Here is a 27,601-nt window from a genome sequence, read left to right as displayed (position 1 = left end):
CCTTAATAAATACAATCGCACCCTTGGACCTCTCATCTTTAAATTCTTCATTTGTCATTCCCGTGAAGCCTTTACCTTTCTCTTTATTTGCTTGGTAACCAGAAGCATTAAACTTGTACCTGGAAGTTCAAAGTAAAGTTCCTAAAGTTCTAGAGAATCCCCTCCCCGCCACCGCCCCCGCTAGATACCTGTGTGTCCTTATCATAATATTGGTGTTTACAAATAGATGCTGTGAATTTGATTCTGATTTAAAGTTAACTAAGAAGCACCCATGACAATGCCATTGCTTACTGTGTACTGTTAAATGTCTAGGGATCCATTCTTTAAGAGAGAAGGGAAGAGAGAGAGAGAGAGAGAGAGAGAGAGAGAGAGAGAGAGAGAGAGAGAGAGAGAGAGATGAGAGAGATGAGAGATAACATCAATTTGTTGCCTCTCATACGCACCCCGTCCAGGCATTGGGCTGGCAACCTGGATGTGTGCCCTGACAGGGAATTGGACCCACAACCCTTCAGTGCATGGGATGATGCTCCAACCAACTGAGCCAGATCAATCAGGGCTGGGATCCATTCTTTTGGGTCTCTTTTGAGATTGGATTATGCCTTAAATAAAGTCATCAATGTTCCTCAGGATCTATAAGACAAAACTAAAATCTTTAATAGGAATTGCAAGGTTCTCCAATACAGCCCTAATTAACTCTTTCTTCCTAACTTTCCCACCTCACCACACACCCTAACATTTGTTATGGATGTTCACCCCTATTTTCCATAAATATTGTGATATTAGCGTGCACTGCTGTTCATATCCCTTCTCTGCTTTGCAGTCCTATCATATAATATCAAAGTCAAATGCCACCTTCCTCTTGAAGTTGTCCTAAATCCCACTCTCCATTGCACTCTCGTCAGACTCCACTGTAGTCAAGCATGCTCATGTCTAACTCAACCTCCGGTTTTTAATAATTTTTGAAGAAACTGTGGGACCTAGCAAGTCTATTCATCAGGGTTGATGCTCAATGAAAATTTCAAATGTAAAATCAGTTGCTTTGCTCTCAAGAGTATGAATCTAAAAGGCTGAAGGAAATGGCAATGGGATACCAAGATCTAAGAAAAGATCAAGGTTACCTACACAATTTTGTCCAGGATTTAATCTACTCAGAAATATATTTTACTTGTCCTTTTCACCACTTAGGATGCTCACATGCAATTACAATGACTGTGTTACAATTTATCCATGTGGTTGACTTACCAGACGTTGTCAGTAACTGTGGCATATTGCCCAGATTCCCGATTTAAGTTAAATAAATGCAAAGCCTTATTATCACACTTCCTCTATATAACACCTGCCCCGTGAACGACATGTTACCCGATGGGGTGGCTTTGGTCACATTCCTTTACTGTGATCTTCTTTTTTCATTACATTTGACATTTTTGAAATTGAGTTTTATTGCACTATCTGGAAGTGGTCTGGGGAAATTAGACTTAATAGAGATGTAGAGGCCATAGGGGGAAAAAAAATAAGAAAAGGAAAGTGAACTGGAAGGAAACTGAAATTAAAATGTTATTTTGGTAAATGGCTGCTGTGGTGGAGACGACAAACAATTGCAATGCAAGTTAATTACTGACCTGTCAGGAAAGTGTAGCACGAAGGTTGTGCCACATATTACTGGAGCTACCAAGGCCGCAAGTCATTTCCATGCGGGAGCAAACAGACCATGCTCTATCACAGATCAACATAAGATCTTTTCAGGGATCGGAGTGAATTTCTCAGAGAAGTACTATTTTTCAGTGGAGCTGCCATGAGCTCTTAGCAGACCTAGAGGAACAGCGCTTCCCAGATATTCCAGGAAATAAAGGGGCTCATTTCACCACAGAGGGTTCCCCTTGTGCTCAAGCAGCAGGGATGGTAACTCTTGAAGGTAAGGGTGACCAGACAGCTCACTTGCCACAGTGTGAACACCTGGTTAACACTCACTGAATGGGAATTCCCTGGGATACATTCAGTGCTGCTTCTGAGATGGATTTCCTTACGAAATCCTCAGTGGTAGTTCATGTCTGGCAAGTGAGCCCTGCTTTTTGGAGAAAGAGTATGATGTACCTAAAGAAATTTGAAACTCAAGGAAAACATTCTCTATTGTCAGGATAATTAACTGCTAAATTCTAAGTTCGTGATAAATGCCATTTTTTAAATGAGAAAGAAACAAGGGAGTTATTCTAAAATGGAAACATGGTATTCTTCATATTTTTAAAACTTCACATGAACCTCCAAGTATGTTTAATGTTAGCCTCAGAAGATTTGAAATGCATTGCTTTTTTTCCACTTCTAACTGATTATGAAATATCCATAGTTCATGTGGCCCTTCGAAACACTGGCCAATGTGAGTAACACATATTTTTCTTTCATTAAGAAATAAACTTGCTCAAAGACATTTTCCTATGGGTAATGCTTTTCTAGGCTATGTCCACTGGCATTAACTTGTTTCCATAGTTTTCTACTTATATATTCAACAAACATTTATTAAGTCTCAATTGTTTTGTCAAGAAGCACAGGGACATTTATAAATGATTAAATAGTAAGATTTACCTAACATGGCTGTCCTATTACCATTTTAATTCCCTAATCTGCCTGATTTCCCTGGGAATTCTTGTAACTTTATTTTTTTCTTACACAGTTTCTACTTGACTTGGAGGTCTTTGACTAAAACAAGGATGTTTGGGGATGTAGGCCCTAAGTTCTGTTCTGGGACTACTTTTGAACAGGCTGTGGCACCTTGGGAAAATGTCTCAGTATCTCTGAACTTCAGTTTTCTCTGCTCTGCATCCTGGAGATATATAGCACAGTGCAAATTCAATATCTCCTAGCTCACAATTTTCTTAATATACTCCCACTTTTAATGCTGCTGATGGGAAAGAGATGTCAAAAATTCAGTTTTTAACTCAAAAGGGCCAGTTGTTGCATCTTAGTGTAATTAACAGAGTGCAAAAAATAATTGACAGAGCATCCATGAAATTATGATTAGACAAAATATCACATTCATTCCTATTTGGGTATTTGCAGAGACAGTGGGAGAATCAGGCCTAGAACAGCCCAGAACTGAGTCTGTTGAGCAGAGCCAGAGTTTGTGTGGCTCTTACGAAGTGCATTGTCATCACTGCTTCCTGTTTTTAAAACAGTATGGAAAGTGGAACTAGTGCAATATCAGAAGCTATTCTTGCTCTTCTCTGGGTACATACAAAATCAGGAAGTCTGAAAATCGTGAAGCCAGTCTTAAGTGATTTACATTTTTATTTCTAACTCAGGGATATTTATTTGGAGAGTTTTAGAAAATCAATGGATATGTTAGACACATGCAAAATGAACGAATTCCTTCATATTTTCATTAGTCATTCACCAAGGCTCTGTTTGCCTCATGTATCAATGTTTTATCTAATAAAACTGATGATGATGATGGTCAGGAAGAACAAGGGAAATTCTCAATCAAATCACATATATATTACATGAAACTTAAAGTTAATATTACTTATAATTAACAAAACGTTTGATGTTACTAAGTTGCATAGAAATACACAGACAAATATTGATAATACAATCTATTCTACCAAGTCTAGGAAGTTGAAGGTCATTGAAGAATAAAAACCTGGGTGGAATAACAGAATCTGATTTCAAAAGTTTGTGAATATGCCTGGAATAATAACACAGAAAGACTCACACATTGGAGCTCTTCATGGTCTTTCTGAGTACATCCTGAACTTGGAACATGCGTTTCTGGAAGCACATCCACTCCTCGATGCTGGCAGCTTAGTCAGGATGGACCCTGGGGTGGGAGGGCTTCTTTTGATTTGAGGTTGGGAAGGCATCATAATGGAGTTTGTTCTTAAACTTCTTTCATAAAGACTCAAAAATAAGACCACCAAGGCAGGGCCATCATATTGCACAACTCCAGGGGGCACCACTTACTAGAATGCAATGCTAATTAACATCCTATCTCAAGTCACAATGCAACCTCCTTCCTAAGTTTACTGAAGGTCATATGTGGAGTTGGCTAATAAAAGCTCTTCACCTGCAAGGTATTTTCCCCACAGAACCAGAAGAGATTCCAGTTGAGATTCAGGGAAATGCGACCCCAGGAAGTGAAGGGGAAGTCTGACATTGTGTTGATTGGTTTCATCATTCCCCTCTAAGATACATCTAAGTGATTCATGGAGCAAATGGGTATGTTTCAAGGACTTGTTAAGAAAGCATGGGTGATGGAATATCAGAAGTGTTGACTCTGTGGATGAGAGGAGGCCTGAGTAGCCGCTGCAGTAAGGACTTTGGCCTATAAAACATGGAAGGAATCATAGGTGCCTGGGAGAGGAAGGAAGGAGTGTTAGGAGGTGGGTAAAGGGGATAGGAGAAATTGAAAGATGGCAAAAAGAAAGGGCTGCAAGTGGGATCCAAATAGAACTTGCAAAATTTGAACTAGAAACAGCCTTAACCGCTTAGAATGAGAAGTTCCTAACAGGCAAGACAATAAATCATCTCTTAACCCACAAGTACAGCAGTTATAAGTTCCATAGCCACTAGCACAGCTGTCATTTCAGTCCATCAGTTTCCTTCCTCCTGTGTCCTCCCTCCTTCCTCCTGCCCCTACCACAGTCCTGGGGGTGGGGTGGGGGGACTGCTTCTGTCTGTCTTGTGCTCAGATCGCCCAAACAAGAACTTTGTGCATTATGCCAAGGAAAGCCCTCTTCCCACATTCTCTCCCTCAGAGTCTAAAAGTGGTCGGCAAACTGCGGCTCGAGAGCCACATGCGGCTCTTTGGCCCCTTGAGTGTGGCTCTTCCTAAGCCTTAGGAGTACCCTAATTAAGTTAATAACAATGCACCTATCTATATAGTTTAAGTTTAAAAAATTTGGCTCTCAAAAGAAATTTCAATCATTGTACTGTTGATATTTTGCTCTGTTGACTAATAAGTTTGCCAACCACTGGTCTAGAATATCAGCCCCTTACAGCACTGGTTGAGTTCGAAGGGGTGGGGTTTTCAAGTCAGTCCTTCAGCCGGATGGGAGGCAAGCAAGATGATCAGAATCACACACACTGAGGATAAATGCCTTTAAAAAAATAAAATCCATCATTTGTCTTTTCCTTGAACTTTCTTGGCACTCTATTTTTTCTTCATAACACATTTCAATATCTACCTTATAATCTCACAGTTATTTGCATACCTTTGCATTACTGAGCCCCTTGCCTGAAATGCCCAACCTGCTCTGACTTAACTTGAGCACTGACTCATCTATTATGCAGACAGCAGCTTCTGTCTGTCCATTTCCTAGTTCCACCTGAGTTTGATGCCATTGCTCTTCTATCTACCTGGACACAACTCTATTCTCATTTAATTACATATGATTGCTCTATCACCCTGACAGACTGTAAGACACTTCATTAAAAAAAAGAGTATATCCAATCTCTACTATAGTGCTTGCCACTTAAGAGAATCTCAATAAATGTTTAATGGATAATTTATATTCTGCTTGTAGGAATCTTTGACAAGAGACTTTGTGTTTTTTCTTTATTCTTCCCTGAGCAATGTAGTAATGTTCTGCAAAATTATTTACAAATATGAGAACAATTATAAAATAATATCAAGTTACTGCCATTGTAGAACAAAATACAGGAAAGCTGAATAGAGAACAAATGGAGTGCAGGGGGATGTCAACCAAATGTAAGGATGGGGTCAGAAGGAAAGGGAGTGATAGCTAGAGGAGAGAATGGGGTAAGAAAAATGACACAAACATTGTAGTAGGGAAGGGATCAGCCAAACAGAAAGACCTAAAGAAAGAAGATTTTTAAAATGTTTCCTGTAGTCTGTCCCCAAGAAAACATGTGGGGAAGCCAGATAAGAGGCTTTTTAAGTAGTCCAGCCCTTTAACAGCAGCATATCACTAGGCAAATTAGGAGTTGGTTGTGAAATCAATACAAGAATGCAAATGTTGATTTGACAATGAAATTTTTGCGGACTTTGAGGAAGCAGCATGTCCTATAAATGGAACATGGCCGGGCTATGTAAATACAGTGGCTTCATGCTCTTGGTCAGAAGAAAGTGCCGTTGCCCTGAGTGATTTCCTCACCAGTATTATAAACACACCGTCCTTGGAGTTTGAATCTAATGAGTAATATGGAAGCTCAAGACTTGAATGCACTCAGAGGAGAACCCAGATTTTTCTAGAAAAATTTATATGTTTAATCATAGATTTCCCCCCACTCAAATCCTTGGGCATCAATTCACACCAAACCATTCACATTGTTGCTTATCTGCCTAAAACTACTAAGCTCTGTAAATCTGTAGTAATACTTCTTGAGCTACCAGACTTTAAGCACATCAGTTTCAGAAGTGAAAAGGACCCTACAGCCCAGCCTGTGCATCTCAGAGGTTGAGCATTGACCCAGGAACCAGGAGGTCACATTTAAATTCCTGGACAGGGCATATGCCAAGGTTTGGGGCTCAATTCCCAGTAGGGGGCATACAGGAGGCAGCTAATCAATGATTCTCTCTCCTCATTGGTGTTTCTATCTCTCTCTTCCTTTCTGAAATCAATAAAAATATATTTAAAAAAAGAAATGGACCCAGCAGGTCACAGCAGTCCTCTTAGCTGCCCCTGCCCCCTCACTATCATTTTCTCAGTGATGAAACAGAGGTCCATTGATGTGTACAAGATCACAAAGGTGTCCATTAGAAACAGTGCTTCTAAAGTCATGAGGGCATTTTTTATGTATCCAATCTACCATGAACCCAAGGTCTCCATTACAAAGGCAATGTCTAGATTTTCATGCCTTCATTCATTCTTATTTCAATGCACTAAAATATACACTGAAAAAAATCATGCTTTTAGTATTAGCATTTTCATAAATGTCAAAAATTCATAGATTTGCTGCTAAGAAACACTAATGGACTCAATAATAAATCACAGACAGAGTAAAATAAAAAAAATATATTATGTACTGGGATATATGAGAAATAACTATTTATATCATATGCATTTAATTTTTAAAAGAAAGGATACACACACACACACACACACACACACACAGTAGAGGCCCGGTTCACGAAATTCGTGAATGGGTGGGGTATCCCTTGGCCCAGCCTGCACCCTCTCCAATCTGGGGTCCCTCTTGCAATCCAGGACTGCTGACTCCCAACCACTCGCCTGCCTGATTGCTCCTAACCCCTTCTGCCTGCCAGCCTGATTACAAACTAACCACTCCTCTGCCAGCCCGATTGCCCCTAACTGCCCTCCCCTGCCGGCCTGGTTGCCCCCAACTGCTCTCCCCTGCAGGCCTGGTCCCCCATAACTGCCACCCCCTACAGGGCTGGTCATCCCCAACTGCCCTCTCCTGCAGGCCTGGTCTCTCCCAACTGCCCTCCTCCCCTGCTGGCCTGGTTGCCCCTAACTGCCCTCCCCTGCTGGCCTGGTCACCCCTAACTTCCCTCCCCTGCTGGCTGTCTTGTGGCAGCCATCTTGTGTTCACAAGGGGGTGGCCATCTTTGACTCCATGGGGGTAGCCATCTTGTGCAAGGGTGTGACAGTCAATTTGCATATTACCTCTTTATTATATAGGATACACACACACACACACACACACACATATATATTAATCTATATCTTACTCTAGTTAGATATAGAGTTAAGATCCTTTATGCCAACATTAGTGGCCAGATTTGATATATCTTAAAACTCTCCTCATCAAAGTAATGATTATATTTCTACTAGAGGCCCGCTGCATGAAATTCATGCAGGGGTGTGTGTCCCTCAGCCCAGACTGCACCCTCTCCAATCTGGGACATCCCTCTCATAATCAAGGACTGCTGGATCCCAACCACTCACCTGCCTGCCTGCCTGATCACCCCCTAACCACTTCCCTGCCAGCCTGATCGATGCCTAACTGCTCCCCTGTCAGTGTGATTGTCCCTAACTTCCCTCCCCTGCCAGGCTGGTCACCTCCAACTGCCCTCCCCTGCTGGCCCGGTCACCCCTAACCGCCCTCCCCTGAAGGCCTGATCCCCCCCCCCCCAACTGCCCTCCCTTTCAGGCCACCTTGTGGCCACATGGGGGTGGCCATCTTGTGTGTTGGAGTGATGGTCAATTTGCATATTACTCTTTTATTAGATAGGATGAAATAGGAGGACAAAATCTTCTTTTATTCAAATTATGTTTTAAATCTTATTAAAAGTGAAATTTTATTCTTAATTGAATAAATTTTATAATACATAACTAATGTAGAAACATAAAAATGAAAATATGAGCAACCATCTGTGAAGAAATTCTTAAAACAGCATTTCTACAAACAACTTTGTGAGGTATAACTGAAGTACAGTATAGTGCAAATACTGAAAGTGTACAATTTGAATACTTTTAAAATATGTAGACTACTACTGTTCAACCATCATCTCAATCATAGATAACAAACATATCTATTACTCCCAAAGATTCCTTGTATCCAGTATGATCCACTTCTCTCCCCATCCCATCCCTAGATAATCACTGATCATCTTTCTCCCACTGTTTGCATTTTCTAGAACATTATGTAAGTGAAATCATAAGCACCCAATAAGTACTTTTATTTTTTTTTGCCTGGCTTCTGTCATTCAGCACATTGAATTTATAATTTATCCATATAGTTGTATGCATCAATTTAGAATTTGTCCATCTATTAATCTGTCGATAGTTATCTGGATCTTTTTTTGGAGAATAAAATGCATACTCCTTTACTTCTTTCTGTACAGTGTCCTTGGAAAAATTACTAGTCTCTCTGACTCTTAGTATTCTCCTCTACAAACATGTGTTTAATGTCTGTCTCATAGGTTTTACAAGAATTAAACCACCAAACACATTACCAGACACTCAGTTGCCTTACTGGTGTCAGTTATGAGGTGACACTTTCCTCCTATTGAAATGCTTTCATTCTTTTCTAATTATTTTAGTGTCCTCTTAAACATTACCATAATTCAAGCCCCATTGTCTTCTCAGCAGACATAGGGCTACCAATATAGTTGCTTCTTAAAATGTCATCCTTCTTTTGGAATTTATTGGCTTCTATAACTGGTGACAAAGTGTTCTGTTGTTTACACACATGCCCACGCTAGCTATGGAATGTCTACCTGGGCGGAATGTGGAGACAACAATCAGGCCAGGATCTGTTTCTAGAAGCTTAAAAGCTGTGTTTGCATTGTAAAAGTTCTATATTAAATGAGATGATATGTTAATTTGTGGTGTTTATGGAGAGGAGCAGTTGAAAAGAATTATGGATTTGAGGAAGTAACTAAAGCCTTTCTAATCTACCCATTGCTGCTACCAAAGTTCATTCAGTTCTCTTTGTTTTCTTCTTCCAAATTATTATTTCTTCACTGCTACTCCTTTAAATGTGCCCACATTCAATTTTCCTGCCTGGTCAAATTTTGTCTATGAAAATATAAATAAATACATACATAAATAAATGCATAAATAAATAAATGGTGTTGATTTTCTCTTTGTTCACATTCTTTGTAAATATTATGTCCAACTAAACTACTAAATCTAGTTCAGTTGGCAGATGGTGATGGACATAAGAATTTTAATGCCCCTTGTAGATATTATACGTGTGTGTGGTTGGGTGGGGGGCGGGGGGACTGAGGCTAAGTACCATGCTAATAAGATCAAGCCAACGTATTTGATAGTCATTGGGACCAGGGTGGTTTGCTGTAATGACAGTTCTATTTACTTAAAGTTGACTTTATTGACATAGTTATTTGTTCACCAAAAAGCAATGTTGGTGGTCATGTGTGGAAGTGGAGTGGGTAACAGATGAAAATGTGAGAACAAAAATAATATAACCTAAAGATGACTAGATAACAACATCATGAAATATAAGGAAGATTGTATGATATTGCCATTTGTTTTTTAATGGAATTAGAAATTGCACAGAGTATGGGCATGTTGCCTATGAACTTTGAAGTCCTCTGGCATGTGCAGCATTGTCCAGTAATTTAATTGACTGAAACAGTTACAAAGAAATGAACTTTTTATTTACTACTCAGGAAAGTAAAGACTTTATATTTCATTTTTGTACCTTATTGGCTAATAGGAATGTGCACTCCACCAAGAGTTTTTAGAGAATAACATAATGTTTTTATATTTTCTCAGGGATAACACTGTAATATGCAGAAATCTACAAATTCAGATACTCCCGTAGAAACACTGAATTCCACCCGCCAAGGCACTGGAGCTGTGCAGATGAGAATCAAAAATGCGAACAGTCACCATGATAGACTGAGCCAAAGTAAATCCATGATCCTCACCGATGTTGGGAAGGTCACTGAACCTGTAAGTCAATATCCTTAGCAACCAAGTTCCCTAACACAGAATTTTGTGTAAAAAACAACAACAACATGAATTAGCCTTGTTTTATTTGTTTTCCTAATGTGCATGAGAAAACTAATTTTATAATGTATTTTATCTTGCCTACTTATAGTCATACTAATGTCCCCAGTTGCAAGAGAAGGGATGAGCTTAATCCAGAGTGATAAAGTGGATTTGGAGCTAGCTAGACTGAAGAGCACCTTTGCCTCATTTTAAGGGTCTCCACTATCATGCTTCAGTGTCATAAAAATAATGAGGTTATGCTAGCATGTGGTGTTTGTACTTCCAAATACAGTACATCACTTTGAAAAGCCAGAGGCTAAAATTAGCTAAGAATAAACCGAGACGAGAAAAAAGTCTTTGGGGAAAAAAACCCCACAAAAACGTGACAATTTCTTTCTTAAAATTATCTCAGCGATATATGATATTGGAAATTAGGACTGATTTGGAATGAGCTGAAATGATTGAAATGGTATGGCAATTTAAGGTTTGGAGAGGAAGCCATTTTGTTTCGATAATGTGTCATTAGGAAGATTTGAAATAAAATAGTTAGAGATGAACCCTACTGCCAATTGTGTCCCTGCCCCTGCACGCATCCTGAGCCACTAAACACACTGATTGCGATGAGTCTCCTCTGGTTAATTTTCTTCCATAATGGTGGTAACTTGCAGCTGAGGCCATAGGATGTTACAAAATTATTGATGCAATGTTAGCCACTCTTTTGGACCCCGGATCTATGTTGTTTCTCACAGTGAGAGCAAAAGCGAGAAATAGTTTAGCTGGGGACAGGCTGTGTTTTCCAGTCACCCAGCAGAAACATGTGAGCTATTAATTGTGTGTTCCGTTAATATCACAGGGACCTATGAAATATTCAGCTCCCTAACTGAGTTATTAAATGAGATAAACTTGCTGAGTAGCATGTTACCAATTACATGTATTCCCTGTTTTTCACTCAAATTTCAAGTGCCAAATTAACCCACAATCATCTCAGGCACCTGAGAAATATAGGATTTGAATCATTCCTTCTTCAGGTATTAAGGCAAATTTAGCATAAGGAAGCCAGTGATTATATTTTGGGAGCGAGAAATACACCCTTAGATAAGGTATCCAGAGATGCATTTTTCTTTATTTATTTCTCATTTAAAAGTATTGTCTGCAGGGAGGCACAACACTGCCAGCCCGACTCTGCTTTTGAACCAGCTAAAATGTTCCTCAACTATGAACTTGAGGCAGTGGTTAGAGTAAATTATTGCAATCTCTATAATGTATTATCAGTAAGAACTGTACCTTTGAAGAAGTTTAAAAGTTAAGTATATTTAATGATGCCTAACATATTTTATTGGCTGTGTTTAACAAAAGGCACTATGCCGCAGTTGTTTTTGACAAGCATGAAAACATCACAGCGTGAGACTGCAAAAGGAATTATGGAGAGAAATTACAAGTGATCCATCTCTCAATGAATTATCCACCTCAATAGCCCGCAGAACTCAGCTACCAATTAACACCTACTTTATTACATGTTGGGATGTACTTAATAACTTTCATGTGTTTATGCACTATTACCTTGACTGATGCCTCTTGTACAATTAGGCATAATTGGCATATCAATATGCAAAAGTTAAAAGGATTAACCCTCTTAAAACTAATGAGCATTTCTGTATCCAGCTGCTAAATGAGACAAAATTAGCATTTTTCACTTTTGGGCAGGATTTTATCATGCAGTTTCTCATTGTTGATATTACCTTGTTACATAACTTTAGTTTGGGGGTTTGTATGCTGGACTGCTGGAGAATAAGAGTTTTCCAAAGTTAAATCCGCCATAATTATCCCAGCTTTTGTTTCCTCATTCTTAGCCTGGGCAATATGTATTCCTTGATAAGGAACAAAAATAAGTTACTTTGGGTGATGTGTGCTCAGTGCATAATTATATAAAAAGGGTATTTCAGTGAGGATATGTCATTTCACCGAGAAAACTTGGCTGAGATACTGTATTGAAAGCTTGCCATGGCACTAATTTTCTTTCTGTCTCAGTTCTTTTCATCTCTTTTTTTCCATGCACAATTTTCTGACTAGATACTGACAGAATGTAAAGTATTTGGGCATATTTATTCAAACAAGCCTGTTAAAGATATCTGCTCAAGCTAACTAAGAACTTGATCTTTGAGAAGTTGAAGGTTGGAGTGAGGTCAGGGGTGTGGTATTTTGAACTTAGGAGAAATAGGAGAAAATGTATAATAAAAATGTGTGCATATGTTTTCTGTACATTTAATCTGTACATAAAAAATTAAGAATACTTAGAAACTATATATATATATATATATATATATATATATATATATATATATCTTATGCATTCTATTTAGTATGCATGGTGTATATATATGTGCACCCTATTTAATATGCATGGTATATATGTACACTGGCATGACAATTATGCAAATATGGACTTATTAGAGCACATAATAACACAAGAATCTGACCTTATGTTCATAACAATTTAACTTATTACAAAAAGTAATCAAAGGTTCTACGGTCAAATCAATTATATAATTTTGTCATTAGTTCACAAATTCATCTTCTTTATTTTGTTCAATTATAAGTATGTTCAATACAACTGTGAGCTCAGAACACAATATAAACTTCTCCTATATACCTGATAAGAGCCTATTTGTTGGTGTTTAAATCTAGGAGCAAAAGTTTGAAATGTCAATATGAACATTAATTCAACCCTAAGCCCTGCAAACGTAGGTGAATTTACTTGTTAAATTAAAAGTTTTGATTACCTAAGTGCTGCAGGGAAGCTTTTCAGTGACCAGGTATCGATACTCCATTACTATTTTATTGGGTGGTATGCATCATTTTCCTTAAACACCAAATAATCATTTTTATGTGGTTTATAAGATCGATGCCTTTTCAAAATTCAAAGAGGTCACTTTAGTACTTGGGGAATATTGGTGAGGGAGGAAATTTGGACATGGGAGGACATGGTTAGCAAGAAAATTGCCTGTCTGTGAGCAAGATCTGGAGATCTCTGCTTGGTGGGGAAGGAATGTTCTTTGGTCTCAGTGGTTTGCTGTCTCACCCTCAGTACTGGAGCGAGCCCTCTTAAAGGTGGACTGCTATTGATATATCAGAATGTGCTACCCACAGAAGCAGAAAGCTTAGTGAGTGTAAATGGGGTAAGTGAAGTGTGGCTCTTTAAAGGCTAAAAAGGCTAGCATGCAATCCAACAAATAGCTAATGCAAAAGGTTGTTGCATTAATGTGGCATTGATGTTTTTTATAAGAGCGATCCTCCAACCTACATTTTAGAATAGATATTAATGAAGAGTTTGAATAGTTGAAGTCAGGAAACTGCAGGCATAGGATTTGCAGGCAGGAGTAGTTTCGGTATTTAATGCTGGTGGCTTAAGCAGCAACGTGTATGAATATTTACCATTTCCATCTTGTAAACCCCACATAAGTGCATTAATTCATTCATGGCCATTATGGACAGGGAAATATCTTTCTATTAGTGTTCAGATAAAGACTTAGCTTGAACCATTGCTAAACATTAACACGTAAGATTCCTTTTGCTTCTGTTAACAGTCTGGGCTCGTTCATGTTCCTTTTAAATCTATTATAGGAAAAAAGAGGAAACAACTTTCTTTGTTTCTTACTTCTGTGATTATAGGATACTTGCCAAAGTTGTGGCTAGCCAAAAAGGCAGACATAAAAATTGCTACTAAAAATATAAGCCTTCTGTTCAGTCGAGTTTTTGAGAAATGTTATGAGACTATATGACTTGTCCATGTTTACTTCAAATCAAGCTTATAGTTAGGTTTGAGGCTTTGCATAAATTGTCCTGAAGTGGATCCTGATATTTAATTAAAATGACACTAAATCACTTTGAATTGATAAGACTTGGCATCTCAAACAAAGGTAATTGCCCGTATTGGTTTTGTGCAAAAATAGCGCCGCTTGGAAAATGTGCAGCCAACACAGACTGTCAGCTCCATTTATAGATCAATATGTGAAAACCATTGATCAGGCAGGCATGGATAACAGTAACACTTTGCATTTATTTGTTGTTTTTATACCACATTAAGGCTTACAGGATTATAGGCTTCCTAAATATTTTGACTTCCTCATAAATATATGATCTGTTGCATGTTAATTAAATGAGAGTCTGCAGCCATTTCTAAAATTGTTTTTAGTTTGATGATTTCCTTTTATTGCTGTGGATTGTATGATCTGGAAAAGGATTAGTTTCCTTCTGCATAAAGATTATTAAAGCTCATTTTAATGTGTCCTACTTAATGTACGATGTGGCTGCCTTTTTGCTTTGAAAAATATGGATACAGACAATTATTTTCTCTTAGCGAGTGGCTGATTTTTTATTTTTTTTTTATTAACTGGGCAATCTCAGCACCCAGGGTAGAATTATTTCCTGACATATTTTGCACACCCGGTAGATAACGGGTCTTCTCGATTTCTCCTGATAGAATTTGTTTTCTTTCTTTTTATCTAGCTCTGTAGTACAGGCATCTGATTAAACATTATGTAGAAAATAAACTGCTCATCTCAATTAAATTCCAGACACACACAAGTATAATTTGAATTCTGTTTTTCTGATTCAACAACAAACCTTATGAGCTGTTGTTATACACTGCATCCAGCAGTTAAATCTTCCTTATCTCATCAATGTAAGGACAGAGTTTTGTTCCTAATCTTTATTGGACTATTTCGATGACATTTGTAAGGCATTTTGGTTTATAAGGAAAAGCTGGAGGACAGTGGAGTGCGACTCTCCATAGATCCAAGCTTCAGATATGACTAAGCAATAATGTGTCTTCCACCACAATTTTCTTTGCCACTGAGAGGTCAATTTTGTTGAGAAATCTTTTTATATCCTCCATATACATCAGGAGTGCTGCTTTCAACAAAATACTTGGCCTTTTCTGTGATATTAAAACAATAATAAAAGAAACAAGATTTCAAAATCAGCAAAATTTTTTATGAAATTCAAGGGTTACCTAAGGTACGAAGGCTTCTGTAGAGCAGACAAAAATAGTTTATTAGCCTGCATTTTGACTTTTACATAATATGCCCTGGGGAGAGCGGGGAGAATAAAAAACCCCACCAAAGATTGTTTTTCTTGTCTGCGCCACCCCATGTCATCTCATGCTGTGAAAATCTTTAACTCTGTTTACCAAGCACAGATTGGACTTGTCAAAGGTTCAGAAAGTGTACAGCAACACTGTAGAGCTGGACTTCAAAGAATGAGCCTGGGCTCCCGGATTCACATACATGGCTCTGCCTTTTCCGTTTTTATCTTGAGCACAGCTACATTGGTAACCTCCTGCAGATTGAACACGGTGCTGAATGTACACGAGATGAGATACATTTTTTAAAAAGTTAGTCCTCTGATTACTAATTTGAATCCAAAACTCTAACCTTGTTAGCATCTGGACTTATTTCCATAATAACAACCCCTTCAGAACCTACAAAGTAATGAATAATTGACAACAAATGAAATGTTTTGATAGTTGTCGGCACAAAGCATGTTTAATGTTTTGTGTTGCTTCCTAGCTAATTATGTAGATGACACATTTGTCAGACCTTGACTGCCATTAGAAACGTGTTTCCAGAGGGGAGAAAAACAGGCTATTCATAGAGTAATTAACTAGAATGCTCAATGACCTGTGAGAGATTCAAATCGCTGCCAGTTCAGACATTGTTTTGTTACAGAAGCAGAGGGGTAATTAAAATTCCAAATTACAGTCCTATGATGGAGCATTTGTTTGTTGACAGTATACTCTTACTCTAGTTTGTTAATTCTCTTTTAAATTGCTTCTAATCCATTTTATAGCTTTAGGAGTTCCGTCTTTGAATTTACTGACAACTAATATTATGGTAAATTGTACTTCAGTGGAGGACTGAGTGCCTGACAGTTTCCAGGGAGCGCAAGGTGGCTGGGATAAAACAGCTCCTTCCTGAAACTGGCATATCAGGTGCAGTCAGTGGGAATGCCACTGATGGGGAACATCTTGTTAAACACTGTTTTTCCAGTTCTGCATCAGGGAAACACAGTCGAGTAAGAAATACAAAGATAAAAAGCAAAGCAATGGTGAACACCTACAATGGAGAAGGAAACCTAATCTCTCAACAAGAAATGATTGATGAAGGGGCTGTGCTACCAAGAGGGAAGAGAGAGGCGTTAGGGCTGAGGATGATTTGGGGAAGGGTGTTGAGTTCAATGCCAAAGATGCAATAGTCTGTAGGGAAGCTCACAGGAGCCACGCAAAATAAGAGCATGTTTTGCAAAAGTACCTTGCATCTCAGGTGAATAACAAACTGCAGGATAATGGGTATCAACCATGAAATTTTTCGAAGAATCATTAGCATAGTTTACAGATCTGGAAGGCTAACATAGCTGAACAATCCAGCTCAAGTGAAATTGTTACTTAGGTTGCTGAAAGTGAGAATATAGTTTTATTAAAAAGATCTGACAGAAGTCACACGGTATTTGGTGCAGGCGAGCTGACAGAGGAATCCAGTGAGCGTTGATTATCCCGAAGTCGCTGTCAGCTAGGATTGATTTTCACTTTCTCCGTTTATGTAACGGTTCCTGTAATACAGCTGACCTCGAATCACGTTACCTTGTCATTTCTCTGCATGGATCAAGAAGAGATGAGCTGAAAATAGCTAGACACTGACCTTGAACTTGCCGGAAAAGTGAGAAGAGACTGCGGGGGTTTTCTGTAGTTCACGTACAAAGATGAAGACAAACTGTTCCTCTGTCGAGTTCGCTGTAGCAGCACAAGGGGGCAGAGCAGCACTAGAGATTACAGGTAAAACAGCTTCTGCACAAGCCTGAAAGGCTCAGAAATACCAAGTTAGAGCCAGAGGTCTCGTTTTTACATCTTAGTGTAGACATAAAGGAGAATTACTGATGAATTAAAATCTTGGTCCCCCTGATGTTCATAATCAGTAATCTAAAAGTGTACATTCTAATTAAAAAAGCTTACCTACTACTCTGTGTGGCAGCACCCATGCTATGCCAGTAAATTATTTGCAGTCTCTTATTTAATTCATATAATAAACTTCACTCTTAAAATAACTTTGGGACCATAGTCAATATTATTAAGAGAGTTTTATAGTAAATTCCCAAGTTGATGCATGTCATTTTTAAGTACAATTTTAACAGAAGATGGCAACAGTCTTTTTATATTAATTAAGTATCAAGCCCCCAAATTAAAATTGGGCAGTGTTATATGGTAGTGTGAACCCACAGAGAGGTAACATTCAAGCTGAAATATGATGTCTGCCACTTGATTTACATTTGTCAATACCTTGTAGATTTTCCTGTTTTAATACTTGCCTCAGTTTTCAAAATGTCCTTTATAGATCATCATTATAACCTCAATTAATCTAAAACACTGTAGTTGACATGGTACTTTGCTTGCTAGCACTTAGTTAAGCAAAAATCATTGTTGTACTGATGCCGAATATTACTCATAAATGGTACTCCAAAAACTTGCCAAGTGAAGCAGAGAACTGAAGCAGGTTGAGGATCAGAAGAAGAACAAACACTGACTTGATTATCCCTCAGGTTGTAAGTGCCTTATGTGATGGCAACATAGCATCTTTGCATGTGTAGTGGCATGGTAACACTGCAACCTTCTGCAGCAACGTGATCCTTTCTTGCATAGAATGAATTCTTTTTGTGTGTGTGCACACACATACACATATACATTATACTGTGTGCATATACTAGTATACTACATATATCCTATATAATAAAAGGCCAATATGTAAATTGTCTCTTCAACCAGGAGTTCTATGGGGAGTTCGACCAGGGTGCAGGGCTGGCCGGCTAACCACCTGTGGCCCTTCTTCCCAGCCGGCCCAGCCCAATTGGCCCTGATCAGGGCTGGCTGTCCGGACCATACCCGTGCATGAATTCATGCACTGGGCTTCTAGTGTGTGTGTGTGTGTGTGTGTGTGTGTGTGTATCTGTCTATATATACACATATATACAGAGAGAGATGTATATGATGTTTATATATTTGAGCTCATTACATTCTAGGAAAAATAACCACATACATTAAAAAATCTGAAATATCAAGATTGCTTCAATTCTCATCTGTAGATTGACTCAGGGCAGTGACAATACGTTCTGAGAAATAAGAAGAATTCTCATTTGTTTCAAGGATGGAATAAGTAGGAAATCATTCTGTTGCCACAAATGAGGTTGAAGATATTCAGAATACCTGTATTATCATAGGGATCTATACCTAGCTTGGGCCTCAGGTAGAGAAAATAGCTTTGTGCTTCAAGCATAAATCTTCCAACATAGGTTTCCATGTGAATGTGTATGTGTGTGCCAGAGGGGTGGGGACGGGGTGAATTGACAGCTACAAAATTGTTGTGTCTGAATTTGAGGTCTTTTTTGTTTGTTTGATTTTTTGTTTAACTTCACCTGAGGATATTTTTCCATTGATTTTTTTAGAGAGAGTAGAAGAGAGGAAGGGGAGGGGAAAGAGAGAGAAAAAAAAGTGAGAGAGAGAGAGAGAGAGAGAGAGAGAGAGAGAGAGAGAGAGAGAGAGATGTGAGAGAGAGACATTGATTGGTTGCCTCCTGCATGGGCCCTGACTGGGGGCTGGGGATTAAACCTGGAACCCAGGTACGTGCCCTTGACCAGGAATCAAACCCGCAACCCTTGGGTGCACAGGCAGACACTCTGACCACTTAGGAACACTGGCCAGGGCTAAAATTGATGTCTTTGAAGGCAATCCTGAGGCATTCCTTAGAGGCACACTTTGCACTCATGCTCCTCAGAGTGTGCAGACGACCTCTGGAGTGCCCAGCCCTAAATGGTTGATTTGCTTCTGTTTATGAGGTCAAGGCAGACATAAAGGTGCTGGCTGCAAAAACACTTCCCCAGAGTTGTTTTCCCCCTCCCTTCAGTGCATAAGGCTTTTAATAAGGGACTCCAGTCCCTGATGTGTTCAGATTCCGTTTATTGTTACCATCTGTTTAATTACCCTCTCAGGTTTGTGTTGGGAAGCATGAAAGTATTTTATCCAGCCTTTGAATCCATGTGTTCCTAAAGAGATGTGGGTAAAGTACTTGTCAGTTTTCAAAAGGCATATTAAAAACTGATCAGCAGAACCATTTCCAAACAATATCAAGTAAGGGAAAAGCAATGACTTTTACATGAATGCGTCTTGTAAGTAAGTCGCAAATGTACAGTGCCACTCTCTCCCAGCCACAATGCATCTTCTCTGCGTGTGGTCTCATAGGCTTCTCCTTTGAGGTGATGTGTTTTTATGATTCCCATTCACTTCCAATGCACTGGCAGTAAGTTTATTGGGGAAGAGATATGGGATTTCAATTATAACAGGGAGTATGGTTGTCATATGTCAAGCAATTTTAAGGATAAAGTAAGAGAAATCATATACAGGGTGGGATACAAGCAGGTTTACATTTGTGAGTATGCAAAACAGTTTATTCTATTATTATTTATTAAGTATTATATAATTTTTCATATGAACAACTGTAAACCTACTTTTGCCCCACACTGTATATCATCAGAAAAGGACAGAAAACTCTTTGGAGGAAGGCAAAAAACAAACAATCAAACAAAAAAACACCTCAAGAAATCCAGTTATTTTATTCTTTTTTCACTTTATCCTATGTATTATTATATTCTATCTTTTTCTTTTTTTCTTAGAGAAGCACCAGTGTGTCATTTCTGGTGGCCCCTACCATCTCCACAATATGGTTCATTTTCCACATGCAAATGCCATTGACAACAAAAATTAAACTGACTGATGCAGACCTCTCACCCACTTATGTATAAATTATTTTATTTACTAGCATTTGGGTGCAATAAAAAATAGCATAAAATGAAACAAAAACACATTGAAATGTTTAAGTTTCAAAATGTTTTCGATGCTTTACTCTGAAAACCAAAATATATAAATAATCAGGTGGTTTTACTTTCTAAATCAAACAAGCCAAATGACTGCTAATGTTTTAATTTTTTTTTATCACTTAGGAGGTGATTTTAATAAGTGAGCCGCACTTTCCCCCCTGAGAATGCAAGATGGTATTAGATTAAGAATGTGTTTGAAAGTGTTCAGAAATGGTAGTCTTGCTATTAGATGGGTGTCCTTCCACAGTATCATATACATAAACAACATAGATACTGTTTTCTCTGTATCCCTCTGTGTAGAAACCAGTGCTGTTCAAGCCTCATGATCTTCTATTATTTCTGTGGGGAAGAGAAATAGTGATGACATTAACTTTCCTCCACTACTTTTGGACACCTGACCTGCTTTCTTTCCCACAGGCTAAAAGGAAGCTACAGTCTCCATATTTCCAATAAGAAGGGACATGTGTCTCCTTGCATTGCATTGTCTTAGATCATATCATGGAGCACAAAGTGACCCAATAGAGGAAGACAGGAAAGCAAAGTGACATTTTGTTTGCTCAAATATAAATGCCAACATCAAAACATGGAGGCAAGTCCTAGACGCCCACTGCCAGATCACAGGAATTTAAATAGCAAGAGCTGTTCTGGACTCAAAATGTATTCAAGGCATAGTCTATAATCAGGAGTGAAAGGAGAAGGAACAAATGAGCTTTGCTCAGGTCACACAAACTGAGCGTAACTTCTGTTTTCAAGATCCATGAGAAAGTGATCCTGGCTGATACATGATAATACATCACCCACTGTGGTCTTACCTATTGATCATAGCCTGACAATGGGTAACCTTTCATGGCAACTTCCTCTTTTACCATGAATTATTGACAGTGTTAATGCCAATAACGCATGATCAAATAGATGGGAAAGAAGTTTACATTCCTGGATGTGCTATACTTAACCTCCATACTTTAAAAAAAAGAAAGAAAAAGAAAAAGAAGGAAAGATAGAAGACATTTTTTTCCCCCTGTCTTGGAAATACTAATGAATAGCTTTTACTTTCACACAGATTATTAATGTGACATCCTTATAATTCTCACCTAAAACTTATTTTGGATAGTAAAGACCTATATTTAAGCTAGTTTTATAATTGTTATTTTTACCCTAGTGTTCTCTATCTTATATAATACAAACCCTTGGAAATGTTACTCTAATGGTGTGTACTGAGGTCCCTGCATTAATCATTTCCTGCTCACTGAGTGGTCATCACCCCAATCCTACCTCTGTTTTTTTTAAGAATTCCCAAAGTGGGAAAGTAGGCAAGCAGATCAACTACTTTCATACATTCATTCATTAGTTCATGCTTTTATTCATTTAACAGATATTTATTGCCATCCATTATATGTAAGAGCCTGCTTTGAAAGCTGAGGACACAAAACAGAAAGATTCTCTGTCCTGTTGGAGGTTACAATCAAGTGAGGTACACTCTTTATCCCGGGATAGCCCAGGGCTCAGCCCCTTCTCTTCCTAGACCTCATCATTGTCTCTGCCAGCACCTCCTCACTCCCAACAATAGTATTAGCATCATATACTTTACTTTATGTCACAAATATTGCACACAGGGTTTAAAATTGGCCTGTGAAATAAATAAATAAAAAATCTTCACTCTTTCTTCCTATAGATGGATTTCTATGGATTGTAAATCTCAAATCATTTTTTTTAATTTAAAATCATGGTATTCCTACCTGATTTTAACCTACTTTAAACTCTCTTTGACATATTTCCTTTGTCTTGTCTCCTTTGGCATATCCAAGTTATTAAAGTACTTTCTTTGGTAACAAGTCAAGGTGCAAATATTCTTAACTGGTTACATTTTATTCATTACCCCTTTTTATCCCCGCTTCCTTAGTCTTGGTGAATTTATGATAAACTTTTAAGAGTCCTTTTTTTTTAAAAATTAAAATGTTAGTATGTTTGTTTGCCATCTATGACTGCTTATGCTTTCAACATGAAAACTGAAAACAGGCCCCACTTAGAATTTTACAGAGTATGCAAAATTTTCACCAAGTTTTTGATTATTAAAAATACTTATTGGATATTTGCTGTTGGTGTCTGGCAGAACATTGTCCTCCAAGTAGACTTGTGGAAGTTTTATGAAGTTGATTGTGGAAACAGTGACCTAATTTACAAAACCTATGTAAGTAGTCCTTATTATTAGTGCTATTCTTACCTATTTAAGAAGAGCTTGCCATTACGGCCCTTAAAACGAGTTGCCGACCATGATCAATGCGCACCTGCATTAAAGCAAGGATGACAGCACTGACTGTGAAGCAAAAAGCAGAGCACAGGCTCAACTGTCAGGATGAGCTATTTTGCAGCTTACTCCATCCTGAGAAATAAAGAAAAACAAAGGGAAAAAAGAACTTTTTGAAGAGTAATTTCTTCAAATTGAATAAACAAACTAGGGCCACAATACAGTAAAATCCAGGTATTGAAATGAACTAAGGAATTAACCAGTTTAAAGATTTAGCTCTGCCTAAGGTAAGTTGATTCTCAGATCTTTGGGTTTATCTGACCAAGCACAAAATAGGCTCTTTTGAGGCCACACAATTCCTTATTTCTCTCAAGTATGTGTAATTGGTAAGCAGTTTTGCTATGATTATAGACAAGGAAACACAGATCAGATTCTGGATGCATAAAGAGAACTAATTTGCATCTTTTGACTATGAATCTATCCACTCCTCTCCTTTCGAATTCTGAAGCCCCAGCTCCTACCTGACAGCTTAGCTGAAACTTGTCTTGGAAGATCCATGCTTCCCAAGATCACCAACATGCACCTAGAACTCTGATATCTTTTTTTTTTTAACCTGTATTGCAGGACTTGTTTAAAAATAATATTGACTTTATATGTGCTAGTTGCACATTAAACAGTGAGGCTAATGGGTCTATAACAGGAGTTACTATCAAGTGACTGACTCAATTTTGCCCACATTATCTTTTGTTTTACTGGAATGGTGTTTTTAAATTTAGTTGGGGTTATGGTATCTTCATCAATTTATGCAAAATGCTTGCCCTGAAGATGTATCAGTCTGTAATCTTAAAGTTATTTCTTTGACTGGCTCTTCAGGTGAGAGCAAACTGTGGAAAGTCAAAAGATGATAATTATTAATTATAAACTGGGAAATTCAGAAGATGACAATTGTCAGTCATACATTTGGAAATGTAGTCTCTATCACATTTTACTGACAGTGTAAAAGCAGTCTGTTTTATAACTAAATATGAATAATTTTCTTATTCAGATTTTCTCATTTGGGTTTTATTTCAATTTTAGACTTACATTATTATAAATTAACAAACATCTTGCCACCTTTTAGACAACACTAAAAAATCAACTGTGATTATCTATGGTAATGGTGTTTTCTTGTCACCAAGTTATAAATATTCTGTTTATTCTGGGTTGTCTCTGATTTAACTTTTGTGGGTTTTGTTAAATAGTTCTGAAAACTTTATGCAAAGCAACTTTGTATGTGATGAAGCAGTGCACTTCTAAATCTTATAAGAAAGCATCACACCAGGTCCTTAAAAATGAAGAATGATGCTATCTAACACTTCACAACATTATACAACATTTAAGTCAACTTAAATTTGACAAATCATCTTAGTACTTATCATTTGCTTTACATTTTTTTAGTTAAACTAATTTGAAGACTTGAAAACTTTGGTAGAAATTTTTATTTAGCTTTCAATTGACATGTACTAATAATATCCATAAGAAGTGAAACAGAAAAGTAAACACAATCAGAAGCTGTGTGCCTTTATGGAGTGAGGATAGGTTCACACGAGGAAGAAAAAATTCCTTTAAACAAACATCAATGGATTCTCAGAAAGCTCTAGACTTGGAGAAAGCATGTTGAATTCGACCTAAAGATGTATTTTATTTGGCCTAGATAGTTTTTTTTTCCTTCTTTCTTTTTAATTGAGCAGACATTGTAATTCAGCACTGTGTTTTCACATAAAATTTTATATATGTGACATCTCTCAAAATATCCAGAAATGCAGGCATTGCTGTTCTGGCTCCCCAAAGAGCAGACAATAAGCAGCTGCAGGTAAATAGCTATTGCCCAGTCTGGATGGGCCAGTGCCCTCTAGTTCATGGCAGGTGAACCAGCCACACCCCCGCCCCCCCTTCACTGGGTCAGGTCACCTTCTTGATGTTTTACTTGGCCATGTCAACTTTGCATTATCTGTCTCAACCTTTTTCACAAGCCTTCTGAGGAAAAAAAGAAGCTGAGTTGTCATGCAGATAACTGCAGAACTCATGTCTCCTTTTAGTATATAACTTTTCCAAGGTGCTCTCTAGGTGGGATAAGGTTTTGAAATAGGAAAAAGCATATATATATATTAGCTTATATAGATGAAAAATAGTTCTTTTATATATCCGGGTGATTATTATATAAATGAAACTTTGTAAAACGTTATCATTTGCTGATTCCCAGAGACACTAATTAGTGCCCCTGTGGTACACAAATCTCCAGTGACAAATCAAAGATTCAGTCATGGGGAGATGTGGCAAGCCTCTGTCCCTGAAGTGCCCCTGCAGGTTCAATCAGAACTGTCATTGGTGAGTATGATAAAGAGACTGTCATGCCCTCGTTTGTTAGTTATGAGTTTGATATGGGTTCAGTGTTTTGACCAGTAACATTTGATTCTAGCCAGTATTATTTTTAGGCACCATAAACCTAAAAGTATATAACTAATTTCCTCAAGTACATCTACATGTTACCTCCAAAGTACTTTTGCCATCCTTGGGAGCAAGTAGGATTTTAGTGATTATGAACATGAACTTCTATTGGGCAAACCTGGGAGGAAATTCTGGCTCTGCATTTTACTGTACTATGTTACTTTGGGCAAATTTTTTGATGGTTTTGGGCCTTCTTAGTTACACTTTTAAATGAATATAAAAATACCAGTTAACTGTAGACTAATGAAGGTTAAAGGAGATAATGTACATAAGTATGATACCAGAGTACATAGAAAGCATTCAAAAATTTTATAAAAATATTATTATAATTATGCCATCCATTTATGTAAAGTCCTTTTGGCAGGCCTGGCTCTGTAGTTTTAAGTTGCCCCATTTGCTCCTCTGCCATTTGACCATCACCTTTCAGCAAACCAGCTCCCAATACTCACCTATATTCTGAACCATTTTGATTCAAATCACCTTGAACTCTTACTCAACCTATTCCTGTTTTATTTCAGCTTCTGATTCTTAGACAAACAGTCTCTAATACTGTTCATGCAATAGTGCCTGCTGGCTTCCATCCTCAGCTATGACTCGCAGCTCTTACTGTAATACAAATGTTCACCATTTGGGGCATCTCCTATGGACTTGGCACTGTGCTAAGTACTTTAACGGAGAAGATAAGGCCTCACACCAACAAATAAATGCCGTAACTGAGATATGAGCCCAAGGATGTCTGATGCCAAAGCCCAAGCTTTGGTCATTGTGAGCCACAATCTGTATTATGGCTCTGATCCTAAGCCCTGAAACCCTACCCTAGGCCCCTGTGTTGACATTCTGTTATGTTCATCCTGGCCCAGAGAACAAGTAGGAATCAGACGTATATTCTATTTCATGCGAATTAAAATTATATTCAGCTTTAAAGAACCAATTAAAACTCAATCATCAACGCAACATTTTCTCTGACTGGCCTTTCCCTCATCTGAACTGATAGGCCAATTATTCATTTGATTAATCATGTGATTATTCATTATTTCAGCTTTAGTGTATCTCTTTTATTTTGAAAATGTCTTACCCTTCATTATTGTTGTTCAACTTTTAATATTTTTATATCATATATCCCCTACTAAAATGAAAATTCCTTAAAATCAGATATCATAGCTAACCTCAACTGAACCTGGCTAAAAATTAATATGTTATATATGTGTGTTTTTTTAATTTAATGTACTTTAAAAAGTTTAAAATATTATGTGGCTAGTAGCACCTAATGATATCTCTTCTAGTTTCAGAGGGAGAAAAACACAAAGTAAGAAAAAATTAGAATCTAGAAATATCTCATAACTAAGGACATAAAAAATAAATTGAGGGGGATAAAACACCAATAGGCCATCTGTGCTTCACCTCATGAACATGAAGTCACCAATGCATCTACCAAAACTGAAATAGTTAGCTAATCTCTTTCACTGCCTGGCTATAATTCAAAACTTATGGGGAGTGTGCCACCCCAAAACTAGGCAAGACTCCCTCTACTGTGCAGTGTTGTTTTCTGAAAGGCAGACTTCTGTTCCTCTTTATCCTTCCCCAGCTTTTTATATCCACTCAGAGATCAAAATTCCCAGAAAACAGCAAGGTAAGGATGGTAGGGAAATGAAGTGGGAATTATAGTAACCACAAGAATATTGATGAAGATGGAGCTGGAGTTCAGGAGCACCAGTAGAAGGGCAGGTTGGGGACTTATATTTATATATAGATTTATATGCCAATTGCATCAGAGAACAAGGCAGGAAAACTGAAGATGATCCCACCTTTATCTAGTAAAACTATACTAGGTAGTCTTTTTAAAAAATATATTTTTATTGATTCTTAGAGAGGGAGGGAGAAGGAGAGAGAAAGAGAAACGTTGATGTAAGAGAGCAACATCAATCAGTTGCCTCCTGCACGCACCCTGACCTGGGATTGAGCCTGCAACCCGGGCATATGCCTTGACCAAGAATTGAGCCTGCAATCTCTTGGTGTATGGGGAGAAGCCCAGCCAACTGACCAACACTGGCCAGGGCTATACTAGGTCATCTTGTTGACTAAAAGTTAGATGGATAACAGAGCTTATCAAACTGCTCTCAAGATGTACCCAATTCCAAGAGGAAAATTCAGCCACCTATCTGGATAATGAATTCAGTCCAGAAATGGTCACTTGACCTGTTGTAATTATTACAGATTGCATTTGGCCCCATGTAACAGCAAAGTGGACACGCTAGCATAAATGAGTGACAGGCTTACATTTTTGGAGTAAGTACTCAGCAGATGCAGTGCTTGGCTAAATAATATATCAAAGACATGGGCTTCTCTCTTTCCACTCACCATCTTTAGAATGTGGTTTATTTCCTATTGCTGATCCTCTCATAGCCAGCAGATGGCTGCTTTACCTTAGCATTTCAGCTGCATTCCAGACTGGAAAGAAGATAAGCAAAGGGCTAAAGGCCTGTGTAATCTGAACCTACCCTCTTTAAATAGCTTCCTTGGAAAACCCATTCAGTGATTTCTGCTTACAGCTCATTGTTCAAAACCATATCATCACATT

General features: G+C 38.0%; 1 protein-coding gene across 1 annotated transcript in view; it reads left to right on the top strand.

Moving 5' to 3' along the window:
* ARHGAP15 (Rho GTPase activating protein 15) overlaps window positions 1-27,601 on the top strand; it is a 677,426-nt gene that overhangs the window by 22,730 nt on the left and 627,095 nt on the right. Inside the window, exon 2 of the mRNA XM_059704560.1 lies at window positions 10,155-10,334. Within this exon, the coding sequence (XP_059560543.1) occupies window positions 10,170-10,334 (165 nt within the window). The 5' untranslated portion in view covers window positions 10,155-10,169. The remainder of the gene's footprint in view (window positions 1-10,154; window positions 10,335-27,601) is intronic.

Source organism: Myotis daubentonii, chromosome 7, assembly GCF_963259705.1.
Source record: "Myotis daubentonii chromosome 7, mMyoDau2.1, whole genome shotgun sequence".
In the NCBI taxonomy this organism is placed as follows: Eukaryota; Metazoa; Chordata; class Mammalia; order Chiroptera; family Vespertilionidae; genus Myotis; species Myotis daubentonii.
This window is presented reverse-complemented; position numbering and strand designations above follow the sequence as displayed.